This window comes from Alexandromys fortis, unplaced genomic scaffold, assembly GCF_014885135.2.
Source record: "Alexandromys fortis isolate MF-2015 unplaced genomic scaffold, M_Fortis_MF-2015_v1.1 scaffold_112, whole genome shotgun sequence".
Taxonomy (NCBI): domain Eukaryota; kingdom Metazoa; phylum Chordata; class Mammalia; order Rodentia; family Cricetidae; genus Alexandromys; species Alexandromys fortis.
Window position 1 is genome coordinate 1448739 of NW_026068013.1, and position 17196 is coordinate 1465934.

The following is a 17196-nucleotide window of genomic DNA, read 5'->3' on the forward strand; positions in this document are numbered from 1 at the left end:
GGGGGAGGGAAATGGGAGGCTGGGAGGAGGCGGAAACTTTTTTTTTTCTTATTCTCAATAAAAAAAAAAAAAACCATCCCTAACTGAGCTTGGGACTCTCTGATTATTCCACACACTGAGAGACAAAGTTTGCAAACTTGTATGAAATAAAGGCTCTATGATTTTACAAATGGGACTTGGTCTCCTTGTTGGTTTTGGGGGAACTTCGTGGATCTGGGCATAAGATCATCAGGGAAATAATTATGGTAAATTTACACAATCAGATGGTAGACACATACAGCTAGGAAGCAAACACTGACTTGAAAATGAAGTGGCAATGTGACAGAAATTTCTCAGTCCTGTCTGTCTTTAAATCCCTAAACCCAGGAGATAAAAAGCACCCACAATGTAATGGAGACAAAAAACGGAATTTAATCTATGTAGGACACTGAGATATTTTTTACATTTATTCTTTAATTTCAGGAAAATCTATTTCATTACAGTGTTGGTATAGAGGCTTGCATATTTAAAGTGGTTTTTTTTTAGTTTTTTTAAATTAATTAACTTTGTTCCATTTATTTTACATATGAATCACACTTCCTCCTCTCCTCCAGTTCCTTCCACTCTCCCTCACCCCCCATCTATCCCCCCTCCTCACTCACCCCTCCTCCACACAGAAAGAGGCAGGCCATCCATGAGTGCCAACAAAGTTTGCCTGTCACATCAAGTTGGGACAGGACCAAGCTCCTCCATCGTACCAAGACTGGGCTAGGAAATCCTGCATGCAGAACAGGTTCCCAAAAGCCAGCTAAAGGAATCAGGAAGAGGCCATGATCTCACTGCTAGGAGCCTCACAGTCAGACCAAGATACAACTGTCACACACATGCACAGGGCCTAGGTCAGTCCCATGCAGGCTCCGTGAGTCCAGAGTCCATGACCTCCCAGGAGCTCAGGTCAACTGTCTGTTGGTTCCCCTGTCATGACCTTGACACCGGCTCCTTTTTTTCAGCAAGATTCCCAGAGCTCAGCCCAGTGCTTGGCTGTGGATCTCTGCATCCGATTCCATCAGTTACTGGATAAAGGTTCTCTGGTGACAATTAGGGTACTCACGGATCTGATTACAGGAGAAGGCCAGATCAGGCACCCTCTCCACTATTGCTAGAAATCTTAGCCGGGGCTATCCTTTTGGATTTCTGGGAGGTTCCCTGGTTCAAAGTTTCCCCCAAACCCTGAAATGCCCCCCACATCAAGAATCTCTTTCATTCCTCTCCCCCCATCCTGCCCCCAACCCACCTCTCACACTCACCTGCCCAACTTGACCCACCCCCATTACTCCCTTCTTCCCAGCTCCCCGTTCACCCAGGATATCTCGTCTCTTTCCCCTTCCCAGGGAAATCCATGTGTCCATCTTTGGGCCCTCTTTGTTCCCTAGTCTCTCGGGGCTGCGAACTGTAGACTGGGTATCTTGTACTTTTCTCCTAATATCTACTTAGAAGTGAGCACATGCCATGTCAGTCTCTCTGGGTCTGGGTTGCCTCACTTGGAATAATTTTTTTTTCCAATTCCACTCATTTCATGAGGTTATTATTTTTTACACTTAAGCTTATTTCTAATGGTTAACTTGAAAGCCAGCAAGTATCTCCCTGGTTAAAGGCACTTGCAACATGCACCTGGTAACCTGTGTTTGATTCCAAAAACTCACATAAAGAAGGAGTGGACCAGCTCTACAAAGTTGTCCTCTGACCTCCACACAAACACTGTGTTACACATAGCTAGCACATGCATACAGACATACACACATCATGGACATACAGACAGTAAAAATAACAATAAAATAAACTTCAAAACCATTGCTCAAAAAAGCTAACTACAGACATAACAGAAATGTCAGTATTCATGAATGTATGTCTGGGCACAATGTATATGCAGGGCCTGAGGAGGTTCGAAGGAGGTGTCAGGGTCCCAGGAGCAAGCGTCGCAGATGGCTGGCTGGAAGACACCATGTAGGTGCTGAGAACCAAACCCGCCTACTCTACAAGCGTTCTTAACCACTGAACCGACTGAATTTCCAACACCCAAAATTTACAGTAACTTTCTTTTTTGATTTTTGTTTGCTTGTTAATTTTTAAGATGGGGTCTCACTGTGTATCTCTGGCTGGCTTAAAACTCATTGCATAGAACAGGTGGGCCTTCAACTTCACAGAGTTTCACTCCTGGGTACTGAGATCAAAGTCATGTAACACCATGCCCAGACTAAATTATATTTTGGGTAAAGAAGCACTGCCAATAATTGTGACCTAATATTTTACATAAGCTAACCTACTTGTCTAGAAATATTTTAAACCCATTTTTCCAACTAGCAACATCCCCTCCGCCTTTCGTGACCCCACTCAAATGTCCCCATTTCAAAGTCTCACGCTAACAGCCTTTAGTAGACTGTTTTATCCACTTTGTTAATCAGTTTCCCCCATACAATATCTTTAAACTTAATTACAGTCAAAGATCTTTTCCAAATTGCATGTAGCATTTACTTTGTGTTTGTAGTTGTGAGATATGGCTATCTAATTCTTTGTGTTTGTAGTTGTGTGTAGATATGGCTATCTAATTCAGATTTATTCTGTCTTCCAGCCTGCTCAAACACAGCAGGATTCATAAGAAATAAGAACAAACTTACCAGCCTCCGCCTTTCTTCTTCTACGGCAATAAGAAGCCTTGCAAATTCTTTCAGCGATTGAGCTATTTAAAAACAAGACAGAAAGAAAGGTTTTAATTCTCTTTCAGGGCTAATATTTAATTACATAAGAGCAAACATTACAATGAAACTAGTTACTAGTTTGTATCTTATATTGTGTGATTTTGTTTGTACAGTCATAGAAACAAGCATATAGTAAGAGACCAAAGACTAACAGCTGTGGAGAAGAGGCGCTGTCTCTCTGTGAGCTACTAACTGAAGCCTAGAAGTTTGTCTACAGATCCTAAAACAAATATAGGTTATATACTTAACATATGAAACTTACCTAAAAGTAGTCCTCTCTCAACAATGGTCTGTGGATATGAAACATTTTTTTGTTGCTGTATTTTTTTCTAAAGATTTATTTATTTATTTTATGTAGTACTCAATCTGCATACACAACTTTAAGCCAGAAGGAGGGCATCAGATCCCAGCATAGAGGATTGTGAGCCATTGTGTGGGTACCGGAAACTGGACTCAGGAGCTGGGAAAAATAAGCCAGTTTTCTTAATTGTTGAGCCATTTCTCCAGGTCAAACAGTTTCGAATCTGTAAGAAGCAATAAATGAGGCTGAAGAGACGGCTCTGTGTGAGCCTGCAGACCTAAGTCTGCATCTTCGGCACCCACATAGAAGACTGGGCAAAGCCACACATGCCTGTGACCACTGTGTTGGGACGGGAAAATGACAGAAACATGAGGATCCCCGGGGACTCCCTAGCTACCAACTGAGCTAGAAAATGCTGAGACCTGGGTCCAGGGAATGCTCCTACCTCAAAGAAAAATGGTGGAAAATAACAGAGGAAGATGCCTACATTCTCCCAACCTCACGTGTGCACACAGGCATGTGTGCATGGACACACTCACGAAGATTCACATGTACTTGTGTGTAATACTGTATAGCTATACTTAATAGCACTCGGTAATGCAAAGCCCCCAACTGAAGTCTATTAGCTCAGGAACATTACAGAAGAAAGAATGGAGAGAGTGTAAGATCTAGAGGAAAATATGGGGGTGCCCAGGGGGAGAGTACTGTGGGGTGCACAGGAAGAGAGCACTGCGGGGTACATAGAACACTGTGGGGTGCACAGGAGGAGAGCACTGTGGGGTGCACAGGAGGAGGGCACTGTGGGGTGCACAGGAGGAGAGCATTGTGGGGTGCACGGGAAAGCACTGTGGGGTGCACGGGAGGGCAGCACTGTGGAGCACTGTGGGGTGCAAAGGGGGAGAGCACAGTGGGGTGCACAGGGGGAGAACACTGTGGGGTGCACGGGAAAGCACTGTGGGGTTCACAGGAGGGCAGCACTGTGGAGCACTGTGGGGTGTTGGCTTCACTGTACCCTAACCTACAGCAGCTGTGTGGGGTGCACTGTGAGGTGCTGGCTTCCACCATACCCTAACCTGTGGCAGTTGTGTGGCAGTGATTAAACCATCAACATTCATCATTCATCATGGAAAGGGCAGGAAATCACAAGGTCCCACCCCTCCCTAAGAATTTGTATAGAGCTAACAGCAGAGCCCTGTAAACAAGGGCTCTCTCATCATCTTCTGAGCGACTCTAATAAAATTCACTCGGCCATTTAAAAGACTTGACAGTAAAAGAGGATCCAAAAGAGTGGGAAGGAGACAAAAGAGGGTAAGAAGACGTCAATATAATCAAAATACATTCTACAAATGTATGAAAAGTGCAGGCCTTTAATTCCAGCTCTGGGGAAGCTGTTGAAATAGGAGCGGCGGGGCTGTGTCCCCAGCACCCCGGCCGCCTGCTAGCTTATGCCCCGAAATAACAACACACAAACTGTATTCATTTAAGCACTGCTTGGCCCATTTCTATCTAGCCTCTTCTAGGCTAATTCTCGCACCTGGACTAGCCCATTTCTAATAATGTGTGTAAGCACCCCAAGGTGCGCTTACCGGGAAGATTCTAACCTACGTCCATCCTGGGTTGGAGCTGCCTGGGAGAGCGGAGCCTGGCGTCTCTGCTCCAGAGAGCAGAGCTGTCAAGTCTGAGCTCACTTCCTCTTCCTCCCAGCATCCTATTCTGTTTACTCCTCCCACCTATGTTTTAACCTATCAGGGCCAAGGAGTTTCTTTATTGCTTAACCAATGAAATCAACAGATTGATATATGACACTCCCACATCAGGAAGCAGCAACAGAAAGATCTTTGTGAGTTCGAGGCCAGCCTGGTCTACAAGAGCTAGTTCCAGGATAGGCTCCAAAGCTACAGAGAAACCCTGTCTCAAAAAACAAACAAAAAAGTATGAAAATGTTGTATCAAAACCCACTTGATGACAGTGAAAGGAACAAACACAATCAATCAATCAATCAATCAATGCAGCTTTATTTAACTGGGCAATGGTGGTGTGCATCTTTAATCCCAGCACTCAGAAGGCAGAGGTAGGAGAATCAACCTGGTCTACAGAGTGAGTTCTAGGACAGCCAAAGATACCCAGAGAAATCAATCAATCAATCAATGCAGCTTTATTTAACTGGGCAATGGTGGTGTGCATCTTTAATCCCAGCACTCAGAAGGCAGAGGTAGGAGAATCAACCTGGTCTACAGAGTGAGTTCTAGGACAGCCAAAGATACCCAGAGAAACCCTATCTAGAAAGAAAAAAAGAAAGAAAGATAGGAAGGAAGAAAGAAAGGAAGGAGCAAACGAAGGAAGAAAAACCCACCTTATGGATAATTACTATATGCTAAGAAAAATATCTCTCAAAAAAGAGAAAGTTTTCTCTCGAGTACAGTGCATATTACATCTTTCTTCCTCTGAGTAAAGAGAGTTGTCGGAACAGGTTGGACAAATTGATCAGCCAAGGGCGTCTGACTTTCATTCACTGCTGTGCTGCTAAAATATTATGACAAAGCCAGCTTAAGGGAGGAGTTTGTTTCAGAGTTTCCAGTTCAGAAAACAGTCCGTCAAGCAGGGAACAGTCCATCAAGGGGGAACAGTCAGTCTGTCATGCAGGGAACAGTCAGTCTGTCAAGCAGGGAACAGTGAGCCCATTAAGCAGGGAACAGTCAGTCCATCAAGGAGGGAACAGTGAATCCATCAAGCAGGGAACAGTCAGCCTGTCAAGCAGGAAAGAGTCAGCCTGTCAAGCAGGAACAGTCAGTCCATCAAGCAGTTAACAGTCAAAGTCTGTCACGCAGATAACTGTCAGTCCATCAAGCAGGAAGAAGTCCACCAAGGAGGAAGCAGAAGGAGGCCAAGACTGAAGCAGTAGTCACAGAAGCAGTGAGTGCTCCTGCATCTCAGCTTCTTTACTTTTGTAGTGCAGAATTCACTTAGGGAATGGTGTCACCCAAGGTGGCAGGTCATCCCACCTCAATTAAAGCAATAAAGATACCCCACAAGAAGGCTCAGAGGTCCATCTCCAGGGGAGACTTGTTAAGTTGCCAATTAACATTATCACATTAGGTGACTAATGGAAAGAAGGTGAAGAAAGGAAGGGAGGGAAGGAGAAAAGGAAGAGATAGAGAAATCTGGGAAAACAAAGATATACAAATAGCACTCTCATAATATACTAGCTGTGTCAGAAGTAATACACTCATTCATTATAATATGAATATTAAAACTGTTAACTGATTTGCCCTGTGTTGGGAGAATAGCAGACTGGTGTGGCAATTTGAGACAAAGACACATGATGTCAGGAGGTAGTGCCTAAAAATGACAATCCAGGGACAGCAGGACAATCATGGTCCTAGAAAACATAAGACATGGTGGCTTCTGAAATGGTCTTGGGGGTAAATACGAGCAGAGGCTACTGGTAGGAACAGAAATTGGTAGTTTTTGTTAAATGTAATAAAACATAATTTTTAAAACAAATATCAAAATAGGAAGATCCAACAAGTTCTTTATTTTCTAACAGCTGCAAAACTGGAAGGGCACAGGATACATAGGATACAGTTTCCCAAAGTTATATATCAATCACAAGGCAGCCAGTGAGGACCTGGGAGCAAACAGGACTTCACGTCAGGGTCTAAATATCTATCACAAGGCAGACAAGAAGCACCCTGGGACAAACAGGGCTTTACAGAGGAACAGGCAGCAGCAGCAAAGACCCCTTCACTTGTTCAACTCAGAAAGTGACCACAGAGAGGCTCTTGGGTCACCCGCTGAAGCCCACAGGCTCCATTAGGAAACCCACAAAAGTGTGGCTGCTTTAAATGAGAGTTTGGTCTCCAGGAAGAGGCAACTCAGATTCTTATTTTGGGTCTCCCAGTGCCTCTCTCTGTTCAAAAGAGACTGATGCCATTTTCTACTACATTTGAGCTGCTCTGTTTTCCATATAAATACTATTTATAAACTCGGCAAGATAATAACTGATTATAATATGAATGAGGAGACAAATTTTAACATGCAAAAGAAATTGAATGTCTGATTCCCCACAACAAAAACCGCCCACCCTCCAGCAGTTTTGGGGATTTGGACCCAATCTGAAAATAAATTTTGTTCCCTCTTTTTCTTTTGTTGAGTTTGCAGGGAAAAGCCTTTAAAAAAAGAAATGAACTAAAACTGTTCTTTTCAAATATTATAAAGCCGGTTCCATTTAAAAATACTTATTTTGGTCCCAAATGAGGATATTGTGTTCTTTGAGAAAGTAAGCACATGGGAACAATGGCTATTCATCTCACAAATTGGTTGGTGGTCCACCAATTTCAGAAGCATGTGGCTAAAGCTTTGGGGTTTTTCATTAACACATTGCTAGAAGAACAACAACAACAACAACAAAAACAGACAAGAGTCCCACAAGGCAGCATAGAAATATCGTTATTATGCAAACTAGATTTTAGGAGAACAGGTTCCTGGGAATCCCAGTCACCAACCCCAAAGTTGAACAGGTCACTGTCAGAATCTTGGTAGATAAAAGAATTAACAGGCAAACAAGCAAGGCCAGGCATGCGAGCAAAGGACTAGTAGACACTTCTCACTTGTAGACCTATAAACAGCAGGCAACACATGAGCAACGTTCAGGACACTTATCCACCAAAGAAATACAAATCAAAAGTGCCTTGAGATTCTATTTATCCCATCAATCAGAATAAATACCAGTGATGTGGTAGTTAATGCAACCCCTGTACACTGCTGGTGAGAATAAACCATTGCATCCCTTGAGAATCAGTAGAGAGTTTCCTCAGAAACACCAAAAACAGAACTCTCATGTGACCTCGTTATATTACTGTGTGTCTGCACTGAAGAAGGCGGAGTCCTCATAGAAGAGACACCTGCGGATCCACATTTATTGCAGCACTAGTCACAATAGTATCAAACCACTGAGGTGTCACATGCATTTATACACACAGAACAGCTGTACTCAGCCATTAAAAGCCACGCCCTTTGCAGCAAAATAGACAGAGCCAGACATCATGCTATGTAAAGCATGCCAGGCGCATAATGACAAGCACCCCATGTTTCCTCTTACTTGAGGAAACAGGAATATTTTTTTAAAGAGAAACCCAAGATGGACTACCTGAGAGGGCTAAGAGGACCAGGGATGGAGGGTGGGGGTGGGAGCGGGTAAGAGAATAAACCTGGGAGGAAAGGTTTGAGCAAATGATTGCTACAGGCTTACATGAAAATCGCAGTAAGACTTATGAATATAGATGACAAATAGGCATTAAAACAATTCATTAAACACTACTTAAAACAAAGAACATGAAAACTATAGGACGCTTACTATACCCCAGACCTAGAGTAGGAGGCTTGCACCATTTTTTCAAAGGTGTCATCTAGGCAAAAGCTAAAGGTGGATAATTATATAGAAATTACTAGTACCCACACAGAAAATCTGCTTATGGCCTTTCATATATTATTTATTGATACTTACTCTCTAGTTGCAGGCTAGTATCTAATGTAATAGTCATTACAAATATGAACCACACCTATTTCATGATGGGAACTTGATTAGGGCAACTTCTTCAAAAATGTTACTTACTAGACAGTGGGTTTCCCACGAGTGAAAACGATTTGAATCCATAAGTTAGAACAACATATCTGCACAGTATATCCAATGTACAAGAATAAAATAGCAGCTCCTAGTTTTGAATGCATGAAATGTCATAAAACAGATAAGCCAGTGTCTACCTCAGAAAGCTATGCAGTTCTCTACATTCCTGCCACCTGAATAAAATTTTCCTGGCAGTGTTCATCACTAATAATTCTTCCCCTTCCTGTCCATCTGCAGAGCATGATTCCTGGCAAACAACCAAGAAAGTTTCCCATATAAATTTTAACTGCACAATTTTTGGAGGTCACAAATATTGTTATACATACCCCTTTTATTTTATCTCCAAAACATAAAATTGGCAAAACCCTTTGGAAACTAGTGAAATCTATTCTTGAAGTGTGATTGTGAGAGTCCATGTGAGTGTAAAAATAATCACCGAGGCAATGTCAAATCTTATCCTAGATGGTGATACAGTGTAGTGATGGCCAGACATAATTGCCAAAAATGTCCATTCTCCAACATTTCTAAATGTCCAAAATCTCTTTTGTAACTTACGCTTTTAAGCAAGCTGAAATTCACCCAGCTATTATTATTTTTTAATAAGGACATCTGCTGAGTGTCTGCAGTGAAGGTGAGAGAGGAGAGAGCCAGGTACGGTGGCTCATACTTGCAATCCCATCACTCCAGAGACAGAGGAAGGACTATCAACTGGGATTTGAGGCCAGTCTTGGTTCCATGCTGAATTCTAGGACAGCCTGCTACACAGTGAGATTTCTCAAAATCAAATAAGGCTGTAGCGATGGCTCAAGCTAAAAATACCTGCTATCAAGCCTGATGACCTGAGTTCAAAACCCAGGACCCACGTGACTGAAGGCCAAGACAAATCCCGAGCATAGTCTCCTGAGCTCCACGTAGGACATGTACACCTCCCACATATACATTAAATAAATAAACTTAAGGCCAAAGCAGAACTTGCTACTCATTGTTGATGTAACTGGACAGTCACATACTCTGTATTTATGTTTCCGTCAGTGTGAGTTTTACATATTTTTAAACCATAACAGCAAAATGTTGTGCTAAATTTTTCAGAAGTCTGTCCACTATTGGAAATGACACCCATCCCCAAACAAAAGCAGAGATCACCAGCTCAGTACCACATACAACCACAACCTGCTGTGTAATTTTACTAGAGTAAGCTCATCCCTTGCAGTTTTCAAATGAGCTACAGCCAAGAACTAAGTGAGCCATTTCACTGAGTCCCAAGGAAAATGCGAAAAATCTGTAGAAGTGTGTATAGGTTGAACTGAGCTCATGCAACTACATTTTATAAGCCCAGGCATGACTTCAGCAAGAATCAGGAAGCAAGCAACAGAGCTGTGGAGCTCTGACTCGGCAGCCCTCTGGACCGATTCTCATACAAAGGAAGAGGACACAGCTCAATGATGAGCACAAATGGGTGGATAACTTGTATGTCCCCAAAACTGTCCACACCAAGAAAAGTAAAAATAGCATCAGTGTACAAAGCCAGATGACTCTGTAGACCACATGTGAGTTTGTATGTTACACTGCAGATACATGCAGAAACTTATATAGAATTCTGAGGGGTTCGTGTCAGGGACAACTACCGAGAGAATTCTTTATCTTTGAATAATTATGAAACTCATGAGTAGCAAAGACAGAAGTGTTGTCAAATCGCAATATACTTTGAATGTTGATCAGTTTAATCTCAGTACAAAATAACAAACACAATCTGCTTGAGGTATGCCTGAATAGTAAATATTGTGTCAATAAAACAGGTGGAAGGGTATTAAAACCGGCCTGCCTTTCCCATCAGGTACTGGGTATCTTTGGTCAATGACTGCAATGAACATCTCTAGTGACAGACTACCCACCCTGCCATACTGAACATCTCTAGTGACAGACTACCCACCCTGCCATACTGACCTTATTTATGATGACAGTCCTAGTTGCCATTTTCTGGAGGCTGCAACATCAAATAAGACTTTTCCATTCCATTTGTGGTTTTAAGTTCCACAGAGACCTACTCCCAAAGCCATTAAGTTGCTTCCTAAACTAATAGCAACAAGGGGGGAGGGGCCGTGGAGGTCAGGGTAGGAGCCTCTGACAAATGCTGGCAAGTCCCCATAATGCACATTAGCACTCATAGACGTTCCTCTTCCAACAATCCACAGAATCCAAGGTCTCTCTTTCACATACACACACACTCACGCATGCACGCACAAACACACACTCATACGCACATATGCACACACGCACACATGTGCGCACAAACACATATATACACACACACAAATAAATAAATGTAAAAAGTATTTTATTTTTTGAAGGCAGGGTTTCTCTGTAGCTCTGGCTGTCCTAGAACTCACTCTGTAGACCAAGCTGACCTCAAATAAACAGAGATCTGCCTGCCTCTGCCTACCAAGTGCTACAATTAAAGCCATGCGCCACCATGGTCCAGCTGTAAAAAGTATTTTAAGTGTTTAATATTATGGCATAGATTCCTAATTAAGTATTAAATAACCATAAATTCACAGACTACACGTGAACAGGATAGCAGGACAGCAAAAGTGAACTTGTACCAAGCTGACCTGGTCCTCCACACAGAGTCAGGAATGCCCTGGTCTTTCACATCTTAGGACTTGTCTTTTACTTTCGATCACAAAGGCCTCGTTTGTCTGAGTTACCCTCAGATGGTAATTCAGACTCCAAACAGGATCCATCAGGGAGCCCTCTCTTGGAGTCCAAGTTCATTTCCCTGGATCCTGTTTTCCTGCAGCCCCACACCAGACTTCTGAGACATTTGGAGGAGTTGCACCCTGGGGACCAGTATCTTGGTAAATCCCCAACTGCTATCTCTAATGCTTTCCTCCACACCTGGGTTGTGGTGTCTCCGAGGTTCTCAAGCACCTATAACATCAATCAGCAGACCTATCAATGTGCCTGCCGCTGGTGATCTGGGCTGAGATCCATAATTCATGACCAAAGTTCCACCTTTCACCCTTTTCTGGTCTAACTGGATACTTGGTTCAGTTTCTCTCATACTCACTGGCCTTAACATCTGGGCTCAAAAGAAGAAAGTAAGCAGAGATCTGACCTTTAAAGGGAGCCTACTATGGACTGGGGATGCAGCTCAGCTAGCACAGGCCTTTCTAGCCTGCATGAACCCTGGATTCCAGCGCTCCCAACCCATCACCACCCACAACTGCATAAACCCAGCCTGGTGATGCACGCTCACGAACCCAGCACTCAGGAGGTGAAGGCAGAAGAATCAGAGGTTGAGTAATCTTCAGCTACACAGTGAGTTTGAGACCAACCTGGAGACACATGAGACTTATCTCTGAGAGAGACAGACAGACACAGAGACAGAGAGCGACGAGGAGCTGGAGGGAGAACTGGCTGTTACTGCTCCCTGTAATCAGTATTACCTATAAAAATTGAAGAAATTCTCTGTCCTCAAAGAAGAAAGTGTCAATGGATGTGCAGAAATAACATTATGCTATATCCTTAATGCTTTTTTTCCTTAGTGAAGGTCTTTCCTGCTGTGAAAGTACTAAACAGACTGGAGCATTTGCCACTTCTGCAGAGGGCCTGGATTTGCTCCCAGAACTCACAGGGCAGCTCCCAACCTCCTGTAACTCGTGCTCCAAGGACAATAATGACCTCTTCAGACGTCCACAGGCACTGCACCTCTCTTCACCTCTTTGGTGCACATACGTATGTATGAGGCCAAAACACTCAAACCCATAAAATAAATCTTAGAAAATAGAAAATGCTAAAGAAGAAGAAAAGTATGTTTGAGAGTTCGGTTACATATGTGTGCGTTCTGGACTTACATACATATTTGTCACATGTTTATTACACAAATGACCAAATTTTGACAAATGAATATGTAGAAATATGAGGAGTAACCACTCAATGCCACAGAATTAAACTTAGTTTCAGCAGAGATTTTTTTGGGTGTCATCACTTTACATGAGTTTCCTCCGAATTCTCAAGCCATTTAGTTGAGATCTTGCCAGCATTACATGTATCAAGTTCACAAATCAAGTTCACAAGACTTTGTTTTCTTTCCAAACACAAAGTAAGATGCTAACAAAATTCAAGTTCAACTTAGTGGAACTTATTGCCTTGTGTCTAGTGTTACACCAACGATCTAATGTCCACCTGTGATTTGAAGCATTAGCTTCATTTCATAAAGGAGAACGAAGAGAAGGCTAGAGGGCTGGACAGCTTGTCCCACAGCCCCAAAATAAATGGGTGAGAAAGCAGATATTTAATTTGATCAATTCCAAACTCTTCCTGCCAACCGTGACTGCAAGGGGACAACAGTGCCCGTCTGCAATCCTGCCAGGTCAGAGGAGAGAACTGTCATATTTAAAAACACTAATCCAGGAGCTGTTGCACTCAGAGAATGAGTAGGCAGCCTTCCGGCCTAAGGGGACCCATCGGGAATCTATTAATGACAACCACCCACTAACACCTAGTACACACACCCCCCACCAGGCTTGCTGCCATCAGAGCCGACCTCCCAGCTAGCATCCCTTCTCATTCTGCAGCCCCACTCACACTCCTCCTGCTTACCCCCCACCCCAAGCAAGCCTCAACAACCTCTGCCTGCCCAGCTTCACTGTTCCACAATCTCCCAACCCACTGTAACCTCCTGGCTGTGATCCACACACTCGCAAGGACACTAGAGTTCAAGCTCTCTAACCCGGTTGGTTTGCATTTCTGGCAAATCTTTTATTCAACTCTAGTTTACTCCAAATCTTATTTCCCATAGAGGCTATCTCAAAAGAATGTTCCTTCTCAAGAACCCAGCCCAAAATTCCCCTCCTTCTTACCAGATGTCCCGGCCTCCTGCTCCTCAGAGAGACATCAGGGAGCCCTGGTCTGCACTGGCTGCTCTTCAACTTCTGACCCTTCCTCTCTGGAGCTGCCAGCTCCCCCTTTGAGCTTCTCATTTTACCACAAACCCTGCTTTCCCATTTCTCCCCTCCCCCCATTACTTCATCACCTTTCCCGCCTCACACAGTGTCCTTGGTTTCCCTCAGGTGCTATCATAAAATATTCTAAGAAAAAGCAACTTAGGGGAAGAAAATGGTTTGTTCCAGCTCATATTATAGTCCATTATGGAGGGAAGTCAGGACAAGACTCAAGCAAAAACATGAAGTAGAAAGCACAAAGGAAGGCTGCTGGCTCTGTTAGACTCACGCACAGCTACCATGTCTCACCGTGATGATAGTGAAATAAACCTCTGAAAATGTAAGCTACTCCAGTTAAAAGTTTTTACTTTATATGAGTTGTTATGGTCCTGGTATCTCATCACAGCAATAGAAACCCTAACCAAGGCCAAGCGTCCTTTGACTTTGTCAAAATCTTTTGTCAGAATCTCTGACACGTAAATAAATTGCAAACTTCATACTATAAACCAGTGGTTCACAACCTTCCTAATGCTGCAACCCTTTAATACAGTTCCTCATGTTGTGGTGACCCCTAACCATAAAATTATTTTGTTGCTAATTTATAACAGTAATTTTCTACTTTTATGAATCGTAATATAAATAACTGATATGCAGGCTATCAATAAATGCATGATATTATAGATAGATATGATATATATGATATATTTAGCAGGTTGAGAACCACTGCTAAAAGCAATACGTGTGACCTCCATTATGTATCCATAAGCACCTGGTTAAATATACAAATGCAAGGAAATGTTATTTCTAGTCTTGGCCTTTTCGCTTTTAAACTATTAGACATTCTCTTATTCTACATTTCTTTTCTTTATGGCTATGTCTCACCTGCATCTCACCTAAGTGGGACCCATATCCGATTGCTCCCTCTATTGGCTATCCTCTACTGGTATCCTGAACCACCAGTGCCTTTTCTGGCTTTGGTACACTTGCCATGGATTAATCCCTTTGTACATTGTTAATAAAAAGCTGACTGGTAATCATCCTGAAAACAAAATAAAAAAAGCTGACTGGCCAATAGCTAGGCAGGAAGAGGTTAGGTGGGAGAGCCAAACCAAGAGAAAGCTAGAAGGAAGGAGAGCAGAGTCACCAGCCAGACACAGAGGAAGCAGATGATGGATATGCTGTGCTGAAAAAAAGGTACTGCCTTGTGGTAAAGCATGCAAAAGAGATATGGGTTAATTTAACTTGTATGAGCTGGTTAGTAGCAAGCCTAAGCTATTGGGCTATCAGCCGAACACTTATAATTAATATCAAGTCTCAAGTTCTGAGATGGCTGGGGTGGGGGGGACAAAATGTCTACCTACAAATGGCATCTACCGTCTGGCCATGTATATTCACATAAGAGCTGAGAAAGCTTAAGAAAAGGTTCCAAATGCACAAAGACAGAGCCAAACATGGCTTCCTAGTCTCACCGTCTCATGCCGGGCACAGAACAGAGACCCCTTTCCTGGCAGCTGCCTGAGGAATGGAGCCAGCCACCGGCCGTCGTGTGTCAGTGCCATGAACTAAGCTGTATTGTGCAGGCGGCTGACAGAGCAGCTTAAGATTTGTCTCATGTGCAATGGGGATGTCCTATCGGGAACTCACCAAGGCCAGCTGGCCTGGGTCTGAAAAAGCCTGGGTTAAAACCAGTCTCGCTGAACATAGCGGACAATGAGGACTACTGAGACCCCATGAACAATGGCAATGGGTTTTTGATCCTACTGCACCTATTGGTTTTGTGGGAGCCTAGGCAGTTTGGATGCTCACCTTACTAGACCTGGATGGAGGTGGGTGGTCCTTGGACTTCCCACAGGGCAGGGAACCCTGATTGCTCTTTGGGCTGAGGAGGGAGGGGGACTTGATTGGGGGAGGGAGAGGGAAAGGGGAGGCGGCAGTGGGGAAGAGACAGAAATCTTTAATTAATTAATAAAGAAATAAATAAATTTAAAAAAGAAAAAAAAAAGATTTGTTTCATGTGATCAGAGCGCACTGTGGATGTTCAATAAAGACAGATCCAGACAAAAGAAGCCTCTAAACAGAGTACACTGTGTTCGAAAATGTGCATAGTCTTGAGAAGAAAAGAGAAAGGCTATAGATAAATCATAAAAAAATAGCTTAAAAGTAAGAAAGTCCCTATAAAAAGGAGTAAAGCAATATATATAAAAAAGCCACATAAAAAGAGAAAATGCACAGAGAGTCTGGATCCTGTATGTTACTGTGTTGTCGTTGAATATTTTAATTGCTGATGAACAAATGCTAGCCACTAGGAGACATTGGATTATGAAGGATGCTAGATTAAACAAACCTATATATTTTTAAAACGTCTTTACTTCAAAATGGAAGTCAAAAGATGTGTTGGTTGGGGAAAGCTTGTGCTTTTGTTTCCACAAGAAACGAAAGGCTGTGGATTAGTTCAAGGTTAAAGATTTCATTGAGGAAGACCCCCTGAAAATCCTGGCTACAGACATAAAGAAATAAACCTAGGAAAACCACAAGACATGTAATGTATATTTTACCTACTCAAACATAAGAACAAAAAAAATTACCTTTGGCTGATTGGTTGTTGTTTACAACACACAGTCTATACTTGTATTAATGTAGATATATATGTTACTTTTTAAAATTTCTTTGGTTTTGATGCACTCAAAAAATCTTTTGTCCAAACTTTATGTTAAGCACTTCAATAAAAGCCAGTATAAACCAGTCTTCTATGTCATTTCAGTTTGAAAAGCTGGTTTGTTTTTTTATGCCTTGGAATCTCTCACAGTATCCGTATCTCTTATTTATTCTAGGGTCATGCCCTTTGGAAAAACAGTCTTTTCTCTGGCATCAAACTTCCCTTTGAGCATGTCTAGACAGCATGGGTCACTCTACTAGTACAGCTACATCTGGTACCACCCAAAAAACCAGCAGGTCATCATCTGCATGTACAACCCCTACTGATTAAAGTCTGACTCATGTCACCGTGATCCAGGGCTAACACCCCCAGAGATATTAAAGAGAGACTCTGTGCTCTCCCTGTGTTATCAGTCCACTAACTTCTGTTCACTTGAATGGGCTGTCATCAAAGTAAAGGACTTAGAAGATCTGCCAGTCCAGGAATGGTGGGGATTATATACATCCCACAAAAGCCCAAGATGTTTTTTCTCTTTCAAAAATGGGTGAATCTTTTCTCTAGAGGTTAGTCTCATCTACACAGCCAGCCACAACTACATAGGAAAACCCCATTTCAAAAATAAAAAGAAAAGGTCATTAATTTCTATTTTCCTTGACTTAGACTTGAATAAAAAAAAAAAAACAGCTTTTTTAACAAAAGCAGAGACAACCAGTTGCCTAGGTTTCCTGTTCCCCAGAAAAGGACCTCTCACAGTTAAATTTACACATGTTCTAGCCTTTGGTTCATATCTTTCTCTAAATTACGAGATGGCCACAGGCGTGGGGTGGATTAGATGGCCCCAAAAATGTGGACAAAATGTAAAAAATCCATTTCCCTTCTACATTTCTCTTTTCCAATTTCACTTAAAGTAAAAAAAAAAGGGGGGGGGGAGATGC

The 17196-nt window shown here is 42.6% G+C and overlaps 1 protein-coding gene across 1 annotated transcript in view; it reads right to left on the reverse strand.

Moving 5' to 3' along the window:
• Nucleotides 1-17196, reverse strand: part of Arhgap42 (Rho GTPase activating protein 42) — a 227323-nt gene that overhangs the window by 137487 nt on the left and 72640 nt on the right. Inside the window, exon 3 of the mRNA XM_050162229.1 lies at nucleotides 2655-2716. Within this exon, the coding sequence (XP_050018186.1) occupies nucleotides 2655-2716 (62 nt within the window). The remainder of the gene's footprint in view (nucleotides 1-2654; nucleotides 2717-17196) is intronic.